This window comes from Python bivittatus, unplaced genomic scaffold, assembly GCF_059951505.1.
Source record: "Python bivittatus isolate LINGU-HERP-01145 unplaced genomic scaffold, Pbiv_v1 ctg000020_np1212, whole genome shotgun sequence".
Taxonomy (NCBI): Eukaryota; Metazoa; Chordata; class Lepidosauria; order Squamata; family Pythonidae; genus Python; species Python bivittatus.
The window spans coordinates 36,297,907-36,316,058 of record NW_028277030.1 but is presented as its reverse complement, the minus strand read 5'-3'; the positions used below and the strand labels follow the sequence as shown (position 1 = coordinate 36,316,058).

General features: G+C 40.7%; 1 protein-coding gene across 1 annotated transcript in view; it reads right to left on the bottom strand.

The window, feature by feature from the left end:
* The window catches only part of LRRC1 (leucine rich repeat containing 1), a 134,189-nt gene that overhangs the window by 65,949 nt on the left and 50,088 nt on the right, over positions 1 to 18,152 (bottom strand). The window contains exon 8 of the mRNA XM_088137040.1: positions 11,955 to 12,571. Within this exon, the coding sequence (XP_087993166.1) occupies positions 11,955 to 12,113 (159 nt within the window). The 5' untranslated portion in view covers positions 12,114 to 12,571. The remainder of the gene's footprint in view (positions 1 to 11,954; positions 12,572 to 18,152) is intronic.

The following is an 18,152-nucleotide window of genomic DNA, read 5'->3' as shown; positions in this document are numbered from 1 at the left end:
GACCCAAAAGGATACCATGGTCGATGGTATTGAAAGCGGCCGAGAGGTCAAGAAAAGCAAAGATGGATGCACTACCCCCATCCTGCTCTCGCCAGAGATCATCTAAAAGTGTGACCAATGCTGTTTCTGTCTCATAACCAGGCCTGAATCCTGACTGATAGGGGTCCAGATAATCCGTTTCCTCCAGTATCCTCAGAAGCTGCCGCGCGACCACCTTTTCTACCACCTTTCCTAAAAAGGGAAGGTGGGAGACTGGACGAAAATTGTCCAGGAGGGTGGGGTCTAGCAATGGTTTCTTGAGGAGTGGGCGGACCAAAGCCTCTTTAAAAGGCTTCGGAAACACCCCCTCCTGCAAGGATGAATTAACCACCGCCAGAACCCACCCTAAAGTCACCTCCTTGGTAGCTTTAACTAACCAGGAGGGACAAGGATCTAAACCACAGGTGGTTGCACTGACAGCCCCGAGGATGCTGTCCACTTCCTCAGGGGCAACAGGATCAAACTGTTCCCAGATAACTGGGTAAGAACACTCCCCGGGCAACTCCACTGGACCTACTCCACACTTGGCTTCCAACTGAGAACGGATCTGAGCAATTTTATCCATCAGGTGTTCAGCAAATTCCTCTGCACGACCCTGCAAGTGGTCCTCCACCCCCCCTTTTCCCAGGAGGGCCCGGGTGACCCTAAACAGGGCTGCAGGGCGACACTCTGAGGATGCAATAAGCACGGAGAAATGCTGACGTTTTGCCGCCCTTACCACCACTAGGTAGGCCTTAACTGCAGCTCTAACCCGTGTTCGATCTGATTCGTCCCGAGTTTTCCGCCAGCGACGCTCTAGACGTCTCTTAGCCCTTTTCAACTCCCTCAGCTCCTCTGTGAACCACAGGGGGTGATGGGCCAAGAGAGGACGCACAGGCGCGATCCTGTCCAAGGCCCCAGCTGCCTCCTTATTCCAGGCTGCAGCCAGAGCCTCCGCTGGACCGTGCAGCAAGGCCTCAGGAACAACCCCCAGCTCCCTTTGGAACCCATCCGGGTCCATCAGTCGCCGGGGGCAGACCGTTCGAATAGGTTTCCAACCCTAGCCTAGGGGTATATCTCACCCCTAGCCTGACCAAGCAATGTATTCTAGGTATTATTTCAGTGCCTGGAGGCTATTGAAGGCTGGAAGGAGAGAAGTTCAACCTTAGTTGAAGACCAAGTGGCTGGTATTCATGGACCACAGATCCCAGAGATTTTTCAGCTTTAGTTCTTGAGGGGATATCACTTCCCCAGACTGAACTGGTATGCAACTTGGGATTTTTTTCTGGACTCATTCAAGGAGCTGGTGGCAGCTGTAGCCAGGAAAACCATTGCGCTGATTCATCTGATGTGGCAGTTGCACCATTTCCTGGATCAAGACGCCCTACTTATAATCAGTTGTGTCTTGGTTACTCCACAAGTGGGCTACCACAACGTGTTATATATGGGTTGTCCTTAAAGATCAGTCAGAAGCTATAGATGGTCCAAAATGCAGCAGCATGAGTAGTGATGGGCATACCTCAGTACACCCATATACAGTGGTACCTCAGGTCACGAACGCTTCTGTTCACAACCAATTCGGGTCACGAACAGCACTGTTCACAAAATTTTGCTTCTGTCTGTGAACTCCGCATCGGGTGATGAACAGGATCCGTAGCCATTTTCCCTGCCATGATACGTGGTCATGGCTTCCTGTAGGGAGGGGGACTCTCCCTCCAAGCAATTACTGCCTCCCCACCCGCCTTCCTGTCCTCCACGCCAGAAGTTGCCTCGAGCAAGGTTAGTATTCTCTCTCTTCATACTGCACTGTACTGTATTCTGTTTCATATTTTTGTGGTTTTAAAAAAAAAATACATATGGTTCAGAACGGATTAACCATAATTACATTGAACCTTATGGGAAAATTTGATTCGGGACGCGACCAAAATCGGTTGGTGACCAAATTCGTAGGGGTCAGAACGGATTAACCGTATTTACATTGAACCTTATGGGAAAATTTGATTCGGGTCGCGACCAATTTGGGTCACGACCAGAGTCGTGGAACAAATTAAGTTTGTGACCCGAGGTACCACTGTGACTCCTCTACTATGGGAGCTGCACAATTGGCTCTAGGGTACAAATCAAGGTGCTGGTCATCATCTATAAAGCCATACATGGTGTAAGACCTGCAGCTTTTCAGGACTACCTATCTCCAATTGTGTCTTCCCATTAAATAAGTTCCAAAAGAGTTTGGCATGCTTCATATCCCATCTATTAAAGAGTGTCATCTTGTGGGACCCAGGAGATATCCCTTCTCTGTTGCAGCACATATCCTCTGTAACATTTGCCTTGAGATCCATACAGACCTGACCCTGCCATCTTTCAAAAGAGCCCTGACTGTCTCTTTCATTGGGCAACATGCTAGGGCATTATATAAACCCATGACTGAATCTATCTGGATTGTTAATGATTGTGGTTCCCTGCCCCCACACTGGCACAGCTGTGTCTACATTGTTTTATTGCATATATTGGTATAATCCTTGTAAGGTGCCTAGAGTCTTACACAAGTGGATAGCTGGAGAAACTGAACTAATAAAAAATAAATAAATTTAAGGTGCAGAATGGGATTATGAAAACAAAGTGAATTATTCCAGGTTAAACAGTACAATAACAATACAAATATGCTTTAAAAGTGCACACAATAGCAATATAGAAAGTGTTCAGTTTGTTCTTTAAATATCATTCTGAACACTTAAGTACTTTTAAGGCAGCTCTCTAGCTAAATCTTACTGGCCACCTTATCTTGCAGCAATCATTCCATATTTTTAACAGCAGCATCATCTAGAGATGTTATAGACTGGATATGGGTAATCTGAGGTAACAGTCCACATGCAACCTTTGGATTCCCTTTCTGTGGGTCTCAGAAACCCCACTGACTATAACCTACTGAAAATGAGGGACATAATTTTCTGCCATTTTGTGATGGGAAGCAAATGCAAGATATACTGCAAGCCGTAAAATAGTCGCATCACAGTTCAAAACAAAACAAAAAAACAAAACAAAACCCCAAACCAAAACTAACTATTCTTAGAAAATAAAAATATGGTGTGGGTGATTGCAGCCCAGTAATTTTTGAAAATGTGCTCACTTATCCCTCAAATGGAGAATGTAACCTTGGGTGACAGAAAATACCTGGGAGAGCACCTTAGCAATTTGCTTTTTGACAAATGGCTGTTTGTTGATTGACCATGCCCACCACAATAGCCATTTGTGAGAAGATTGGCTCAACCCCAATGGCAGACATTTTGTACATGTGTTCAGATTCCTAAAGATGTTTTCTGCCCTGACATAAAAAATTTCCTGTACCTAAAGTTCCTTAATACATGTATTTCTGTTGCACCAGGATTTTGTTGGTGAATCTCAGCATTTAATTTTTTAAAAAATAGATCTTCCAAGACTGAGGTCAGCTCATCCTTAACATTAAAAGAGCACAAATAAAGTATTCATAATATTGTGGTGTGTCCCATCTAATTGTCTTCTGACAGATATTCTCAGGCCTGATTAGGGTTAGCAAAATACAAAGATGGAAAGAGGAGGAGTGAACAGCATCTAACAATGAACTCAGCTAATGCCAGCACTAATTCTGCTACCATCAGGTTAGTTTTAGCAGCTATGCCCAGAAAAGCTTTTCAGCAGTGTGACCTAAAACTCCCTCAAGAGGCCAATTTTGAATTATTCTTCATTGCTACTGTGAACTAGGAAAAGAAAGAAGGAAGAAGTCAGCAAAGCAAGGGGCTTATGTTACAGACACTTCAAAGTAACTGCAAGGATCTTCTTTCCATGCAATCAATAATGTGTTACAATACGATGTTTTTATTTTATTTTCCTGTGGACAGGGATTTATTTCCTACCCATTTTATGTAGAATGAGCAGCAAGAACAGGAAAGATTAAAGAACATCTGCTGTGAGAATCTCATCAGATCACTGTAGAGTAGAGAAAAGCTTTCACCTCCAGCTGCTGCAGTGAAAACCTATAATCAGACATCATTAGCAGATGCTACTGCATCGGTGGCTAGTTTAACTGCAAACAGGGAAGCATAGCTCTTTGACGGTGTCTGGAGCATATATTAAACATGACATGCTCAACATGACCAGATTTACACAGATAAAATATCCATCTTGTATCAGAAGCAGTTGCCATTGGATTTGGGGTATGCATGGTACAGTCTGTACTGTAGCCCCAGTAGATTCATTTAGCCTCCACACCTGGATTTACTGCCCAATCCCAAGCTCCTCAAAAGAGATATTCAATATCTCAATAGTTGTCCACAAAAAGCAGATTTGTATTGAACCTCATGAAAAACCATTTCACTCAAACTACTAAAATTAGCCATACATGCTAGAGAGTAAGGAAACTGTAATCCAGCACATTAAGGCTGCACCAGTTGGGAATGCTGCAATCTAGCCTGCTATCCTTCCCATCTTTTAATGTTTTTGTACTGGCAAACAGCATAGCCAAAAAAGCAGCAGCAGCAGTAGTACAACTTCTAGGATAGAAAAGACAATATTGAACAATGTCATTGGAAATGAGTTCAAAATATACCCTCTATATACTGTAAATCACATTCAGAATGCGTGCTCTGTTTCTTTTATTTAAAAAAAAGAATTCTGAAAGTTTTTTTTTTACTTTATCTGTAAGAGATAAATACAGAGTTATTTAATGAGAGCATGGTTTCCTAATCACAGTATTTTGTAAGAAGACATGTTTCAGATTATATCTTCAATAATAAGCCACCAAAACATGCATTAAAATGTAGGATTAAGCAGATGTTTTGCCTTAAATAGCAAGTAATCATAAAAAAATGGGCAATAACTGAGGTAGTATTTGTCATTAAGCAATTACAGCTTAAGTAGAGAAGGTGCTAAAGTGTGATAGTTACTGTTGCTATTTTCAAGGCAATTCAATCAAGCTTTTCTAAGACTAAACATGTAGAGAATATGAGTTCCACATTACATCTGAGAAGGAGAAAGCAAGAGGCCCTGCGCTCACTCATTTTCCCTAACACTAAATTCCATGCTATTGTCAATACAAATTTGAATGTGGTAAACCTGCGCTCCAAGTATAGATGAAACCATAACATGGTTCTCCTGGTTTATAAATTAGCATGCTGTATGAACCTATTATGGTTTGCAAATCATATTTCAAAACTCCGTATTATACTGCAAAAATATTTGCTGTACATTTATTCCCACACGAACACTAATTTCCCCATATGAGTGTGTGTGTGTGTATGTATATATATATATCTGTGTACTGTGTGCTTTCCACAGTAACGGTAGCACATTATCATATCAGGATCCATAATAAATTATCTCATGTTTATTGTGGGAAAGCTGGACATACTAACATCCTGTAAGAAGAAGAGAAGCCAAAAGGTGATTAATCACCTGTGAAAACATAAAACAACAGGCCAATATTTCTTTTATCACATGACACTGTTTCCTGGACATAGAAGTATCTCACAAGCTAATTAGGCAGTGTTCTGGTTCACGTATCACTGATTTTGAGAATAAAACATAATAGGCTGGATTGATACAATTTAAGCCAGAAAATATGGCCTCAAATTTGGTTGTGTTCCCAAGCTACATTAAGCCAAAGGCAAACAAATCACAATAAATTTATCATGTTATATGAACTTACTCAATAATCTCCACAGAAACTTCTATAGCCATAAAGTACATGAGATGATGAGAAGTGCTGTCAACATTTCTAGATGTCAGGTGGGGAAAAGCTGGCTTAGAATCTCGACCAAAGCTAAAAGATCTACCCCTACAAGCTGGCTGAATAGAAAAACATCCAGAAAATACATGCAAAAGATACTGAGCTCGTTAGAGGAAATGTACTACATAAATAATTACAATACTCTAGTTTCACATCAGTAAGGCATAACTCATAGTATAGTATCAGTTACATACCTTTGTGACTTGAAGTCTTGCCATGCCTTAAACCTGCTGTTCCAGAGAATCTAGATATTTCAAAAGAGACTGCTGAAACAACAAGGCAGTCACTCCATTAATAAAACCTGCTGGGCAAAAGTTTATTGCCTTTATTAATTAGAAAATATAAAGGCACAAAAATAATTAAATAACACACATAACAGCAACTTTCAATATAGTGTTTAATATTTTAAGGCTCATGAATTCATTGGCCTGCTTTGCACTTCACACTAAGCTAAGGTTTGTTTAATCATGTTTTAATAATCCACAGTTGGTTGGATTCACTAAGCTAAACTAGGTTATAGCTATAATCAGTTGTGAACTCGACCACAAAGTAGAAGAGCCAAACAGATATTTAACTTGAATTGAATCTGTTTTGAATGTACTGGGGAAACTGGCTTTCCTGAACTATATATCATCTCTAGGAACCCACCTAGTCTGGCTAATGAAGAGGGTTGTTAGAAGGAGTGCTTTAAAAACTACTTCTCTTACATATTTCAAGAACAGACCACAGGTATGGCATGCCATTTTCAAACGCAATACAATAAACCCTGGAGGTCCCTTGAATCATGGATTTACTGTACTGCATTTGAAAATGCAAATTTAGTGGATTTTTTATTTAACAGGCAAAATCTGCTCTCCAGGGACTTGCTATGGTGGAACATCAAAGGTAATTACTATGGAGAGGCACAACAGGTGCTGGGAAGATGGTGGGGCAGGTGAGTCACTGGGATGTGTTGTGCTGGGGTAGCAGCTGAAGCAGGGAGGGAAAAATGGTACTGAGAACATGTTGTTCCGGGAGCTGCTGCAGGAAAGTGGGGATAGAGAGGGGGTGATACAACCATACTTGTCTTACTCATTGCTGTTGTTAGAATTAGGTAAATCTTTGATTTAGTGGACATTTGGCTTTAATGAACACCCCTTCACCATATTACTACATTAAATCAAGATTTTATTGTACAGTAGGATAGTTGAAAAGTATGTTTTCTCTAAGTAGAAACAAAATACTATGCCAGATGCCTTGTATTCCAGATTCTATAATGTTTTAAAAGCTGGCATAGTGAACATAAAGTCTCCAAGTTGAGCTTGACTCCTGGTACCATAAAATATGTCCATGTAGTTTTTGTGGCAACAACGTAGAAGTGGTTTGCCATTACTTTCTAGGATTTTTTTCAGCTTTCTAGTCTAGATATCCTAATGGAAATTATGTATTGAAGAAGCTGATTATTTAGGAATAGCAATAGTTTCATATCTTTTAATGAATTTGTTTGTTATAAATTTATCTAGCTTGAAACAACAAACAGTAAATAAAATAGTTACAGGATGACTTGAACAGTGGTAATAAGGTACCAGTTTCTAAAGGCTAACTGCATACTATATGTATCTAAACCATATATTTATATATCTTTTTATTCCTGGATTAAGCCTTCCAAGAATTTGAAGAATTCATTCATGTCATTTGCTAAGGTTGCTGAGAACTATCTACTTTGTATCTCTAATTTACTTTGCAGAGCTAAAGGAAACAGCAGAGATGGAAAGAAGGAAGCTTTCTTGGCATCAAAAATAAGGCACTGCTAGAATTATGCATTCCTATTACTAACTTGTTAACAAGGAAAGAATGAATGTATTCATACAGTAATAACCTGCTATATTATAGTTTACACATTGAAGAAGACATAAAAAGATCATATCAGAAAGTCAAGATCAAGAATGGAAGTTTAAATGAAATTACTATCCCCAACAGATGCTTAGTTAACTGAGCAAATTATTGTTTTACTCCATTAGAACAGAGAAAAGTGTTGGCAGAAGAGATGAAAAGCAAACTGTGACAAGCCAGAATGAAACCATAACAGCAATAGTTATCACAGTATGCAAATCCCCAGTGCCAGCACTTAGAAAGTTTTTATGAATACTTTTTAAATGGAATTACACTGATTGGTTTTTGAAATTTTCCAAATAGATGTGTTTAGATGAAGAGCTGGAATGACAAATTATTAACCATTAACTTCTGCAAGATGGGTAATGGTGAATTGTCCAAGGCAACTTTTGATAAGTCAGATAAAAATAAGGAATGTATCACCTTCCTAGGCTCAATCAAGCTATTTACTAAAACTTCATGTTATGCTAACTATAATGAAGAGGGCCTACCATGTTATGATTCCCCTTTCTAAACATACGTAATGGACAAGAATGGCTTATCTTTGCTTTCTGCCTGTTTAACATTCAGTTCCCAAGTTCACTCCCAACTTCATTTCTATGAACGATATATTTAAAAAGCCAATCTAGACTTCACATTAAAGTTTGCTATATGTGTTTTTTGCAGTTGTCAGCACAGGTGATACCAACTCATGTTGATTTCTACATACATAGGTTTCTACCTGTTCAAGATGTCTGTATTAACAGGATTTCAGAAATGGTGAAAGCTTATTTAAAAAAAATTTCTTTCATCTTCCATCATGCAGGCATCTATACACAAAATCTCACTGCCTCACTTATTCTGTGTGTGTATGTATATATAGAGAGGGAGTACCTCATGGAGCCATTTTTCATGAATAACATGTGAATAGAACCCACATCAGAATTAGCATAAATGACATTCCAAACACCTATTACCAGGCATGGTGTCTTATTCTGGTTTGCTATCCAACTGCAAAAGACAGTCACATGTTAACTTAGACGTTATACCTCAACTGAATTTCCCTCATCATATTTTGCTGTTATAGTTGAAAGTCTGCTGTACGCAGACAATGCTGCATATACCACATCATTTTTTTTAGGATACAGAATACTGAAAATTAAAGCGTAATACCGTATCTGCAAAAAAAAAAAAAAAAAAATCCAAGAAAGAAAAAACTTGAGTAAAAATTTGCTAACTCTATATTTTAACTGCTAGTTCTTCTCTTGCAGAAATAGATCCACAGGATAGACCACTGCAAATTACTAAATCCCTGCCAAAGTAAAAATAGCAAGGGGAAAAAACCCAACATATTTTTGATTGGTCAATTTTGTTTCTGCATTTGTTCCAGTACATATTTATCTAGATGCCCATCAATGTTCTGATAAAACTAGCCATGTCTTAAGTATTTTTTTTTCTAAGTACAACTGTAGCTGAATAAGAATGAGGTTTTAGGAGGGCTGATTCAGCATGTGTAAATGACAAAGTCCGGACCAAAATTCATGATGATACACAGCAGCTAAAAGAACAAGTGTAGGGCTAGAAATGATCCCTGTTCTTTGAGTTAGACTTAAATTTTTACAAGTATTTGTCTTTCAACCAACAAAAATGGTACTACATCAAATAGCTGCTGCCTGGATGTTGACCGGACTAATATTATTATTCTCCACATCATTTGATTTGTCTAACAGTCAGGCCACATTTGAGCTAACGTGCTCTGCTTCATAACTGACTTAACCTAATACCAATACTGATTTTTTTTTCACTGAAAGTAAGTTACTGAAATAACTCAGGCACTGCCTTGCAGAGACTGAAACTACCTGTCTATGGTTTGGGGTGGGTTACAAAACTGTAAATAAAATACATTAAATCTTGTATTAGAAGGAATAATCTTTAAAAATGTAATTACAAAATTGGAAAGACACACAATAGCTAAGCTGCAATTTTGTTTTCAGACCCTTTGTCTAATAAACAGTTCATTTTGATTTTTAAATTAAGATGGAAATAGGTTTTTATCATACTCCATTTTTTTCCTATAGATGGTAATGGGTCTGGATATTCCTGCTTTCATAGGTATCACTTTGGGAACCTGATTTTGTATCAGTCTCCTAGATAGCAGAAAGCAATGTTTTTCCCTTTGTATTAGCTGTGCATTCAATGGGTAGGTTATTCATCATGCTAAGTCCAAAACAGATAAACCATATTATTAGCATACAGCTGTGCATTAACAGGCCGCCAAGGTGACAGAAGTACCTAACAGATAATTCCCAATTAGGTCTTGTGTTCAATTTTACCCCAAGGCAGTAATAGGAATAAACAGGAAAAAAAGAACGCATGGATAGGACAGCCTTCCACAACCAATTCTTTCTAGGTATATTGAAGAAGAAGCCTCCTCCCCAATTCCTTGGATCTTCTTTTCTTAAATTCCAGGTTTTCACTAGGCAAAGCATCCTCATGTTCCCGGGGGTCTGCTACCCCTTCTTCTTCATTCCCAACATATCCTTTCACCAGCCACTCGATAACCCACGCATGCAATTTTTCCTAACATCAGCTTAAGCAATGTAAAGTTTCTAATTGCCTCAATAGCCACTTGCCTTTTTCTCAAGTTTTATTATCCACCTGTGCTTCCTTTAGATTCCTGTCTTTCCCATGTTGCGGAACACTCATACTTTTCCTTCACTATATCTGCTGCAGATTTCACCCTTGCTATTAACCATGATCTGTGTGGGACTTTAATCCAACCATACTGACAACTTTTCCTTCTCTCATAGAAACTCTACTGCAAATTGCTCAGCTGCCTAAGCCACTAATCATTCTACCCTGCCACACCAGTTTGACCAATTTTAAAAAGACAAACACAAGACTATATAGATGTGCTGGCATTCACTTTCTGAATTTCTATAAAAAACAAGGGAAGTAACTACAATAATGAAAGCCATTAGCTGTGGGAGGAAGCAGGCTTGAGGTCATAAAGAATGTTTTGTGGATGCACTTTTGGGCATATCGAAAGACCAGCTTAAGAACGATGGAATAATTAGTGAAGCACCACATCACTGTACATGCTACACTGCTCACATATCCAAAGAAATGCGGTTTGAGCTGCTGTGTGGCAAATATAAGCTATGGGATTTACATATTTTTAAAACATGACATAACCACTCCAAGCCACCTGGAGTGGGTGCCCCCCTCAAATCCAAATAAAGCACTGTAAAGGGCTAGAAATGCATATAAATAGTGTTTGCAATATTCCATGCATAAAAGGATAGTTTACACACCCATTTTTCTCTCCACACAAATGCAAAGTATTCAGGGAAAAAGAATGCACAGACCAATGTGATTATAAATATAACTGGCAGCCCTAAGCAGCAATCTGCATAACTACATTTGGCTGACACCCTGGCCCAGCAATTGCTGGAATAGACAAACCCATAAATACTTTGACTCCCCTTGTCCACGGGACTGAATGGACACCACTGAACTATTGCAAGATCGCAGGGTTTCCGATTCAGAGGAACATTCCAAAACAGTCTCTTAACGTATACTTCAGGAAGAGAGGCCTCCTGAACAGTTCAGGTGCACTACAAACTAGGCACGATGCCACTTACCCTCCTCCCCTACATGAGTCCCAATGCACAAACTGATTTGTAGCTGGTCCTGGCATCGGAGCATAATCGTTTTCACAAGGTAAACCAGGCTGTCATACCAAGGGAAAAATCAGGTCTTGCAAGCCCTGAAGACTCGGGGTTGTTGTCAAGAAGGCTGGCGCCAAGACAGACTTCTCTCTCTTACCCACACCACAAATGCACGCACGCACGTACTTGGTTCCAACTGGTGGAGTGAACAGGGGTGGGCTTTTGCTATCGGGCTGACCAAAGTTTCTACGTCAGACAAACGTACCTCTAGGTTAGGATAGAGTCCTAAGAGCGACTTAAGGACACGTAAGTCAATGGGGTTTCCTGAATGCTAAAAAAAAAAGGGGGGGCGAGAGTGAGCAGCCTGACTGAGGCAGATGCGGAAAAATGCTTCAGGGTGGTTGACTTCTACCGACACCCCTGCGCAGAACTTCGTAAAGTGGCCCTGAGGGAGCCTGGTCCCCCGCCTTGGACGTCAGGGTTGCTCCCCTGGGTCGGATAAGTAGTGTCTGTGGGCTGCTGCATTCCCAGGTGGGAAAGGAGAGAGGCGGATGAGCGGCGGCCGCCGGCGACCTCGAAAGTTAGAATTCCCCTTCCTTCGCCTCCCCAGCCCCTGCAACCCCTCCTCCTCCTCCTCCGGCGCTCTCCCTCACCTTAGGCAGCTCGCGCAGCTGGTTGGCGTCCAGCAGGAGTTCTTCTAAGCTGCGGCTGTAGCGGTAGATTTCCTCAGGCACGGCGGCCAGCGAGCAGTGGCGCTTATCGATAATCTCCACATGACGGTTGCACCGCCACAGCGGGATGCAATGAAACATAGCGGCGGCGGCAGAGCAACGACGCCCGCCCGCCCGCCCGCCCGCCAGACACCGCTGAAGCCGCGCAGGGCAGGGGAGGTGCGCGCCGCCCCGGTCGTCCAGCGGCCCCCGCCTGCTCGCTCCGCTTTCCTCCTCTTCTGGGCGAGTTCCACTTGAAATCCTGCCTCCCGAGCCCGCGCTGCTTTTGCCCTCGGAAACCCACGGCGCGCGGGGTGAGGGGGTGGTTGGCCAAACCCGCCCCTTAGCAACCTCGCCGACGCCGGGCTCTGAAGCGCGTCCCCACGGCCGCGTTCCCTGGCGCCCTCTTCTCCGTCTCCTCCGACTCGTTCTCGCGACTAGTCCCCAAGAGGGAGAAAGAAGCAGCGGCGACGGCTTCTCAGATCGATCGAGGGGGGCAGAAGGAAACACTTTCTCTTTCAGCCCGTTCTCCAATTCCAGAAAGAAACAAGCAGCAATTGCTACGAACGAAAAGAAGGAAAGGGGGTGAAGAAATCTTCCTCTGATCGCTTCTTATTGGGAGTCTGTTGTTCAGCCAGTTGCACCAGGATCTCGCTAGTCGCGGGTCGGGTTCCGAAGGCGCGCGGCTCGCTTCGGGTTGGAGCTCGGGCACCTTTTTAGTGTTTTTTTTTCCCTCCCATTCCTGTGTCTGACCCGGAACAGTCGCTCCTCGCGCTCTCCCTCCCTCCCCTCCTCCTGCGTACTCGTTCGCTCCTTTCTCTTCCCAAGCTGACATCATCAGCGCCTGATCCCTCCCCCTTTTTCCTCCCTCCGATGCTGGTATCTGACCCCTAGGTTGGGTGACACCGGCGGAGGATGGCGGCGGGCCCCTGCTTGCCCGTCTCTGCGGCTGGGAACTAAGGTGGGGAAGGGGGTGGGCAAGAGGCGATGGAGTCTTTCCTAAAGTTTCGCCTTTGTTAAAAACGTGGCCATCTGCACGCCATCTCCCCCACGCGCTAATTCTGCAAATCACAGTTTTCGGAAACCGAGGGGTTTAAGGTGCCGCGCGATCTTTTTCATCTTTACTCGGAAGAAAGTTTTAGGTCGTCAGATGAGCGCAGGATTGCGGCCCTCAAGTCTTCAACTATATGGAAGGAAAATGCGTGTGATTGGAAAGAAAAATATTGCCAAATGGCCATTTAAAAAATCTAAAATTGAACTTTCAAAAATGAGAAATCCTCTCTAAACTTTGTTATTTTTTAAGTGGGGAATACTTTGAGCGCAGTGTTAGAGTAACATTCTGCACACAGCTAGAATATGAAACCCTTTTGGCTTCTATTACTTTGTTAAAATTTGGTGTTTTCCTGCCTTAAGTGAGCTGGATTAAGGTGAACACTACAATCCTGCAAAGAAAATTAGGATTAGAAATTTTATGAGGCCAAAGCTCCACAACCTATATCCACTTTTGGTAACTAAAAATGTTTCTAATAGCCACCAAAAATATAATAAAATATTTCTGGGCTCATGAAAACTATCTTTCCTTTCCACTGAACAAGTGTAGCCTCTCCCTACCCAGAGTCAAGGAGGACAGATGGTGTTCTCCTGCAAAAATTTGAAACATTGCTTGTCTCTCTTTTGAAGTTAAACACTCCCCCACCTTCCTAGCAAGTTAACCACACACACACACTGTTCTGTAAAATACATCCTAGTTCTACTTCTTAATTTCCAATTAAAATAATGCCCTACATCCACATATGAAAAATGCATAAATGTTTCAACTTCTTGTTCTATGGGCTCTTTTTAGTGTTGCAATTGAGCAAAAAACTGAACTTGGATTTCCACAGTCTAAACACTTGAATAGACATCGAGAAGGATTTGTTTGCACCATATGTAATTAGAAGACACAGATGCCAGCCCCTACCATTCCCTTAAATCCATTCTTTTGCCAATACAATTCACACACACACTTCAAATATTTCTTAGCCAACATCCTTTGTGGCTGATACAGTGGTCAACACAGCTGCCACCTGAATGCATTCATAGCCATTTTTTGAGTGCCTTCACAGATAAGCATTAGTCTAGCTCAACAATATCCTGTGGTCTATGAGCCATGGGTTTTGAAACTCTGGTGCCAAAAGATTGCACAAGGGGTCTTTACATTCAAATGTTATGGATAGGATTAGTGTTGATGTTTCCTCATTCTCCCACATTACGCTAACAGCTGCTTACGTCTGACTCATGCAAGGCATCAGCCCTATTCTACCATCCGGAATCTGTTATTTAGTATACATTCTACGCTGCTTGTGACAATAGAGCCCCTGATCCTGAGAGTTTGTCTGTTGTGGTAATGTGGAATATCCAGGCCCTCAAATAAATAACAGTTAACAGTGCCATTTCTGAGAGGAGAGAGAAAACTATCAGTTCAGCTGGTGTTCAAGTTCATATAAGGGAGGGGTGGACAACCTGCAATTCCAAAGACTCTCCAACCAGAACTGTTGAAAACTGCTGGTTTTTCCTGCCATTTTGAAGCAAGAAACACATAAAATAATTCTGTATACCTTAACACCATTTTAAAAGTAGGCTTAACATCATTTTAAAAGCTAACAGTCGTCAAAACTGCTCCCATATAGCAGGGAAAGAAAAAAAATACCAGCCACATCCACTTTGTTTTATCACTAAGCCAATTACCATTCCCAGTTTATTCTCCCCTGACCCAAATTAAGTATGGCTTTGAACATAAGTGGCAATGGAGGGGGTCAAGTAATGTGAGTTCTGATGGCACAATATGAACTCTGCCCCACACATACTTAAGTGCAATTCTGTGCCTCAAGTGAAGTACAAAGAGGTAGAGCTTACATCATGACATCAAAGCACACATTTCATCATTTTGGCATCATCGTGCTTAGAAATAGATGCCTATGACACTGAACTCCCAAAGCTTATTCTCTGAAGAAACTACTGTACTGTTCAAATTATAGGGGAAAGATAGACGCTCCTTTAGTACAATCTTCAAGTCCTGCACCTGACTTTCTCATACCTTTCAATATTGTATCTCAAACATACCTTCTGTAAGTAGCTAAGGAAAGCAGCAAAAGGGGAACTAGAGCCCTCTCTTCTCTCTGCTGTAATTTGAGTGTTGAGGGAAACAAACCTTCAAGTGTTGAAAATCAGTAAGGGCTGTGTAAGAAGAAATGACAACTAAATCAAGGGTACAACGAGGACCCAGAGTAAGTTGAGGCTGTACACTAATAGCAGAATGAAGACAAGCAGATAAACAAGGAAACATTATGTGATAAGTCTGGAATTATGTCTGTTATGACCATAGTTTGTAAAGGTTAATGGTTACATTAATTTGGTATGCTCAACAAGAACCAAATAAACCACATTAGAGTATAGCCTGATGAGTGAACATAGCCACCTGTGGTTTCAGAAAACCCAAGCTTAGTATGATGTTTGAATATAGCTAGTGGTTAGAATTAACCTTGGCCTTACAGGTTCCCATTCCTGTTTATGCTGCTGAAACACATCTTAGGACAAGAATACATTTTGCATCTTTGGTGTAAACATTCTTGCACCTGACCCAATGCACTTTCTTTAAATGTTTTACTATTTATATTTCTTGAAAAAAAAAATATGCTGAAAAACATACAGAACTGATTATAACATTGATAGATGAATATAGTGATATGTACAATTTTAATAATTCTTAGTAATGTATGAATCACAATAATAAAAGCACACTTATCAACTGCAACAAGACACTTCCAAATAACCATGCACAAGGTTTTACCATGACTCTTTTAAGAGTTATATATTACTAATAGCCAATGTAATCAGTTTAACATTTGTGACCCAGTGATGTAGAGATTAAGTAGCAGGAAGACACGGATTCAGGTCCATTCTGAGCAATGGAAGTTCACTGGGTGACTTTGGGTAGGTCACCAATTCTTAGGAGAACAGGTTGTTATTGTGGGGAAAACAGGAGGAAGGAGTGTTAGGTATGCTCCCTTACATTCCTAGAAGAAAGACTAATTGATTATTGATGATGTGCCATCAAACCAGTGTCACTTCTTAGCGGTCACTTAGACTTTCTCCAAAATAATCTGTCCCCAAACTGAGGAAAGACTAGATATTTTTAAAAATCTATGAATACATATACTGCTCTTCCGGTTAGCTGCCATATTAATCCTAACTGTAAAATGTGTGTAGGACATTTTCTTGTTCTCCTGTTTAAGACACTAAGTTTGGAGTTAACATATTCATCAATAATACAATAGAGTAAGATCCTTGTTGGCTTTTGTTTTGTGTGTGTTTGTGCTAGTATTGGCTATTTTCTAGAAATGAATCTGATGGTAGTTCAAGCCTTCAGTATACTTTATTATTTGCTATCACAGCAGTTTCACTCCATTATACCGTGGTGCTTCTTAAACATATACTTCTGTGAAATCCTACTGAGCCTCACTGGGCTTACAGCTTTTGCTGAATGAGACTGCAGTCTCCATGTATCAGTCCAATACTGATTTTCATCCACTGGAACTAGATTCTAAATCTTTTTAATGAAGACATATTCTTTATTAAGTGTTTTAAACAATGGAAAGTGTTACCAAAGGAAAGAATAATTTTCCATGGTGAGTGCTCCTGCACTCTTTATGTTTTCTCCAAGCATTCCAGAAACTACTAATCAGAAATTCCAATACGTTGAACAGAGCTCATTGTAGGTTAGGCTGATGCTTATTTGCTATTTGAAAGCTGTGGGAGATAACTAGCAAAACTATCACCTCCCATTAGGGGAGGTATGCATGGGGGGGAGGGGAATCTGAAGAATCCTTTTCCACGTCAGGAATGCAGTGCTTGTTTGTGTTATAAAGCCAGTGACATATAATTGGGAGATCTTTAAAAGATGATCACTGAACAAGAAACAATGCATCAATAAAGTTCATAGTTATAAAGGTCTGCTATTCAAACGGTTGTAGCAGGCAGTCTTATGCTGAAATATAGACCGGTGTCACCACAATAGAAAGATTTTGTATATATACGCACCACCAATACACGTTTTTTCTACCCTGGAGTTAATACTTGCAGAATAGATTTAAACTTCATATTTGACTAGTTGTCATAAACATGGGATTTACATAGCTTTTAAAGAGAAAAAGAATGCACATTTCTCACAAAGTGATGTTGCAAGAGTGAGTAATTCTTTCTTTCCTTTCTCTCCACTCTTTAGGAATGTATGGACAAGATAAGTAGTTACTTACAAACCTGTTCAATCAATACACTGAATGCACCAGACTAGAAGTTACTACAAATATGATGGGTTCATAGTTCCTCAATTACATGTATATAGTTATCAAACTCCTACTGTGAAATGAAGCTGGGATAATTACAATTTGAAGAGTAAACAACTCCTATTGCTCTTTAAATCCTTTGCACAGACACAAAAAAGTTGATATTTTTCATCTTTCCTACTTTTTAATTTTGTTCACACATTGTACTTCTCGAATAAAGCACAATGATGCAAACCACAGTTTACAAGTCACTGTGGCTGGGGTTTGCGTATTGCACCAAGCTAAACAAAGCAGATGGTACTCTAAGCCATTCTGTGGTATGCCTGCGTCCCTCCCCCTTCCTGTTTAATCTGTGGCTTTGCTACACTTAAGCATGTCATCAAAGCCAAGTTATTACCAATGCCAATTAGCACAAAAAGGTGAATGGTTGTGTGTGTGTGAACTAGGTTTGTAGGTTAAGGTAACGCTTGAAGCCAGTCCCAATATCATTCAATACAGAAGGAGACTATCTGGTACCCTTCAGATTTTGGGGACTACAGCTCACAGAATCTTTTGCTTTTGGCCATGCTAGAAGGGGTTGATCAGTGATGAAATTCAAAAGATCTGAAAGACATTGGGCTACCTACCTCTGCTATATAGTATTAATAACAATTATATACCAACACTTACTTCTAGGTAAAAAGATATACCCGGCACTGCAATCCTGGGTGCAATTTTTAGTGAGCTCAATATGTTACAAAGATTAAGTTGTTAAATTGTTGTACCCTATTATCACTGTATTAGTTGCATTGAGAAAATAAATATGAAATAATGGGTG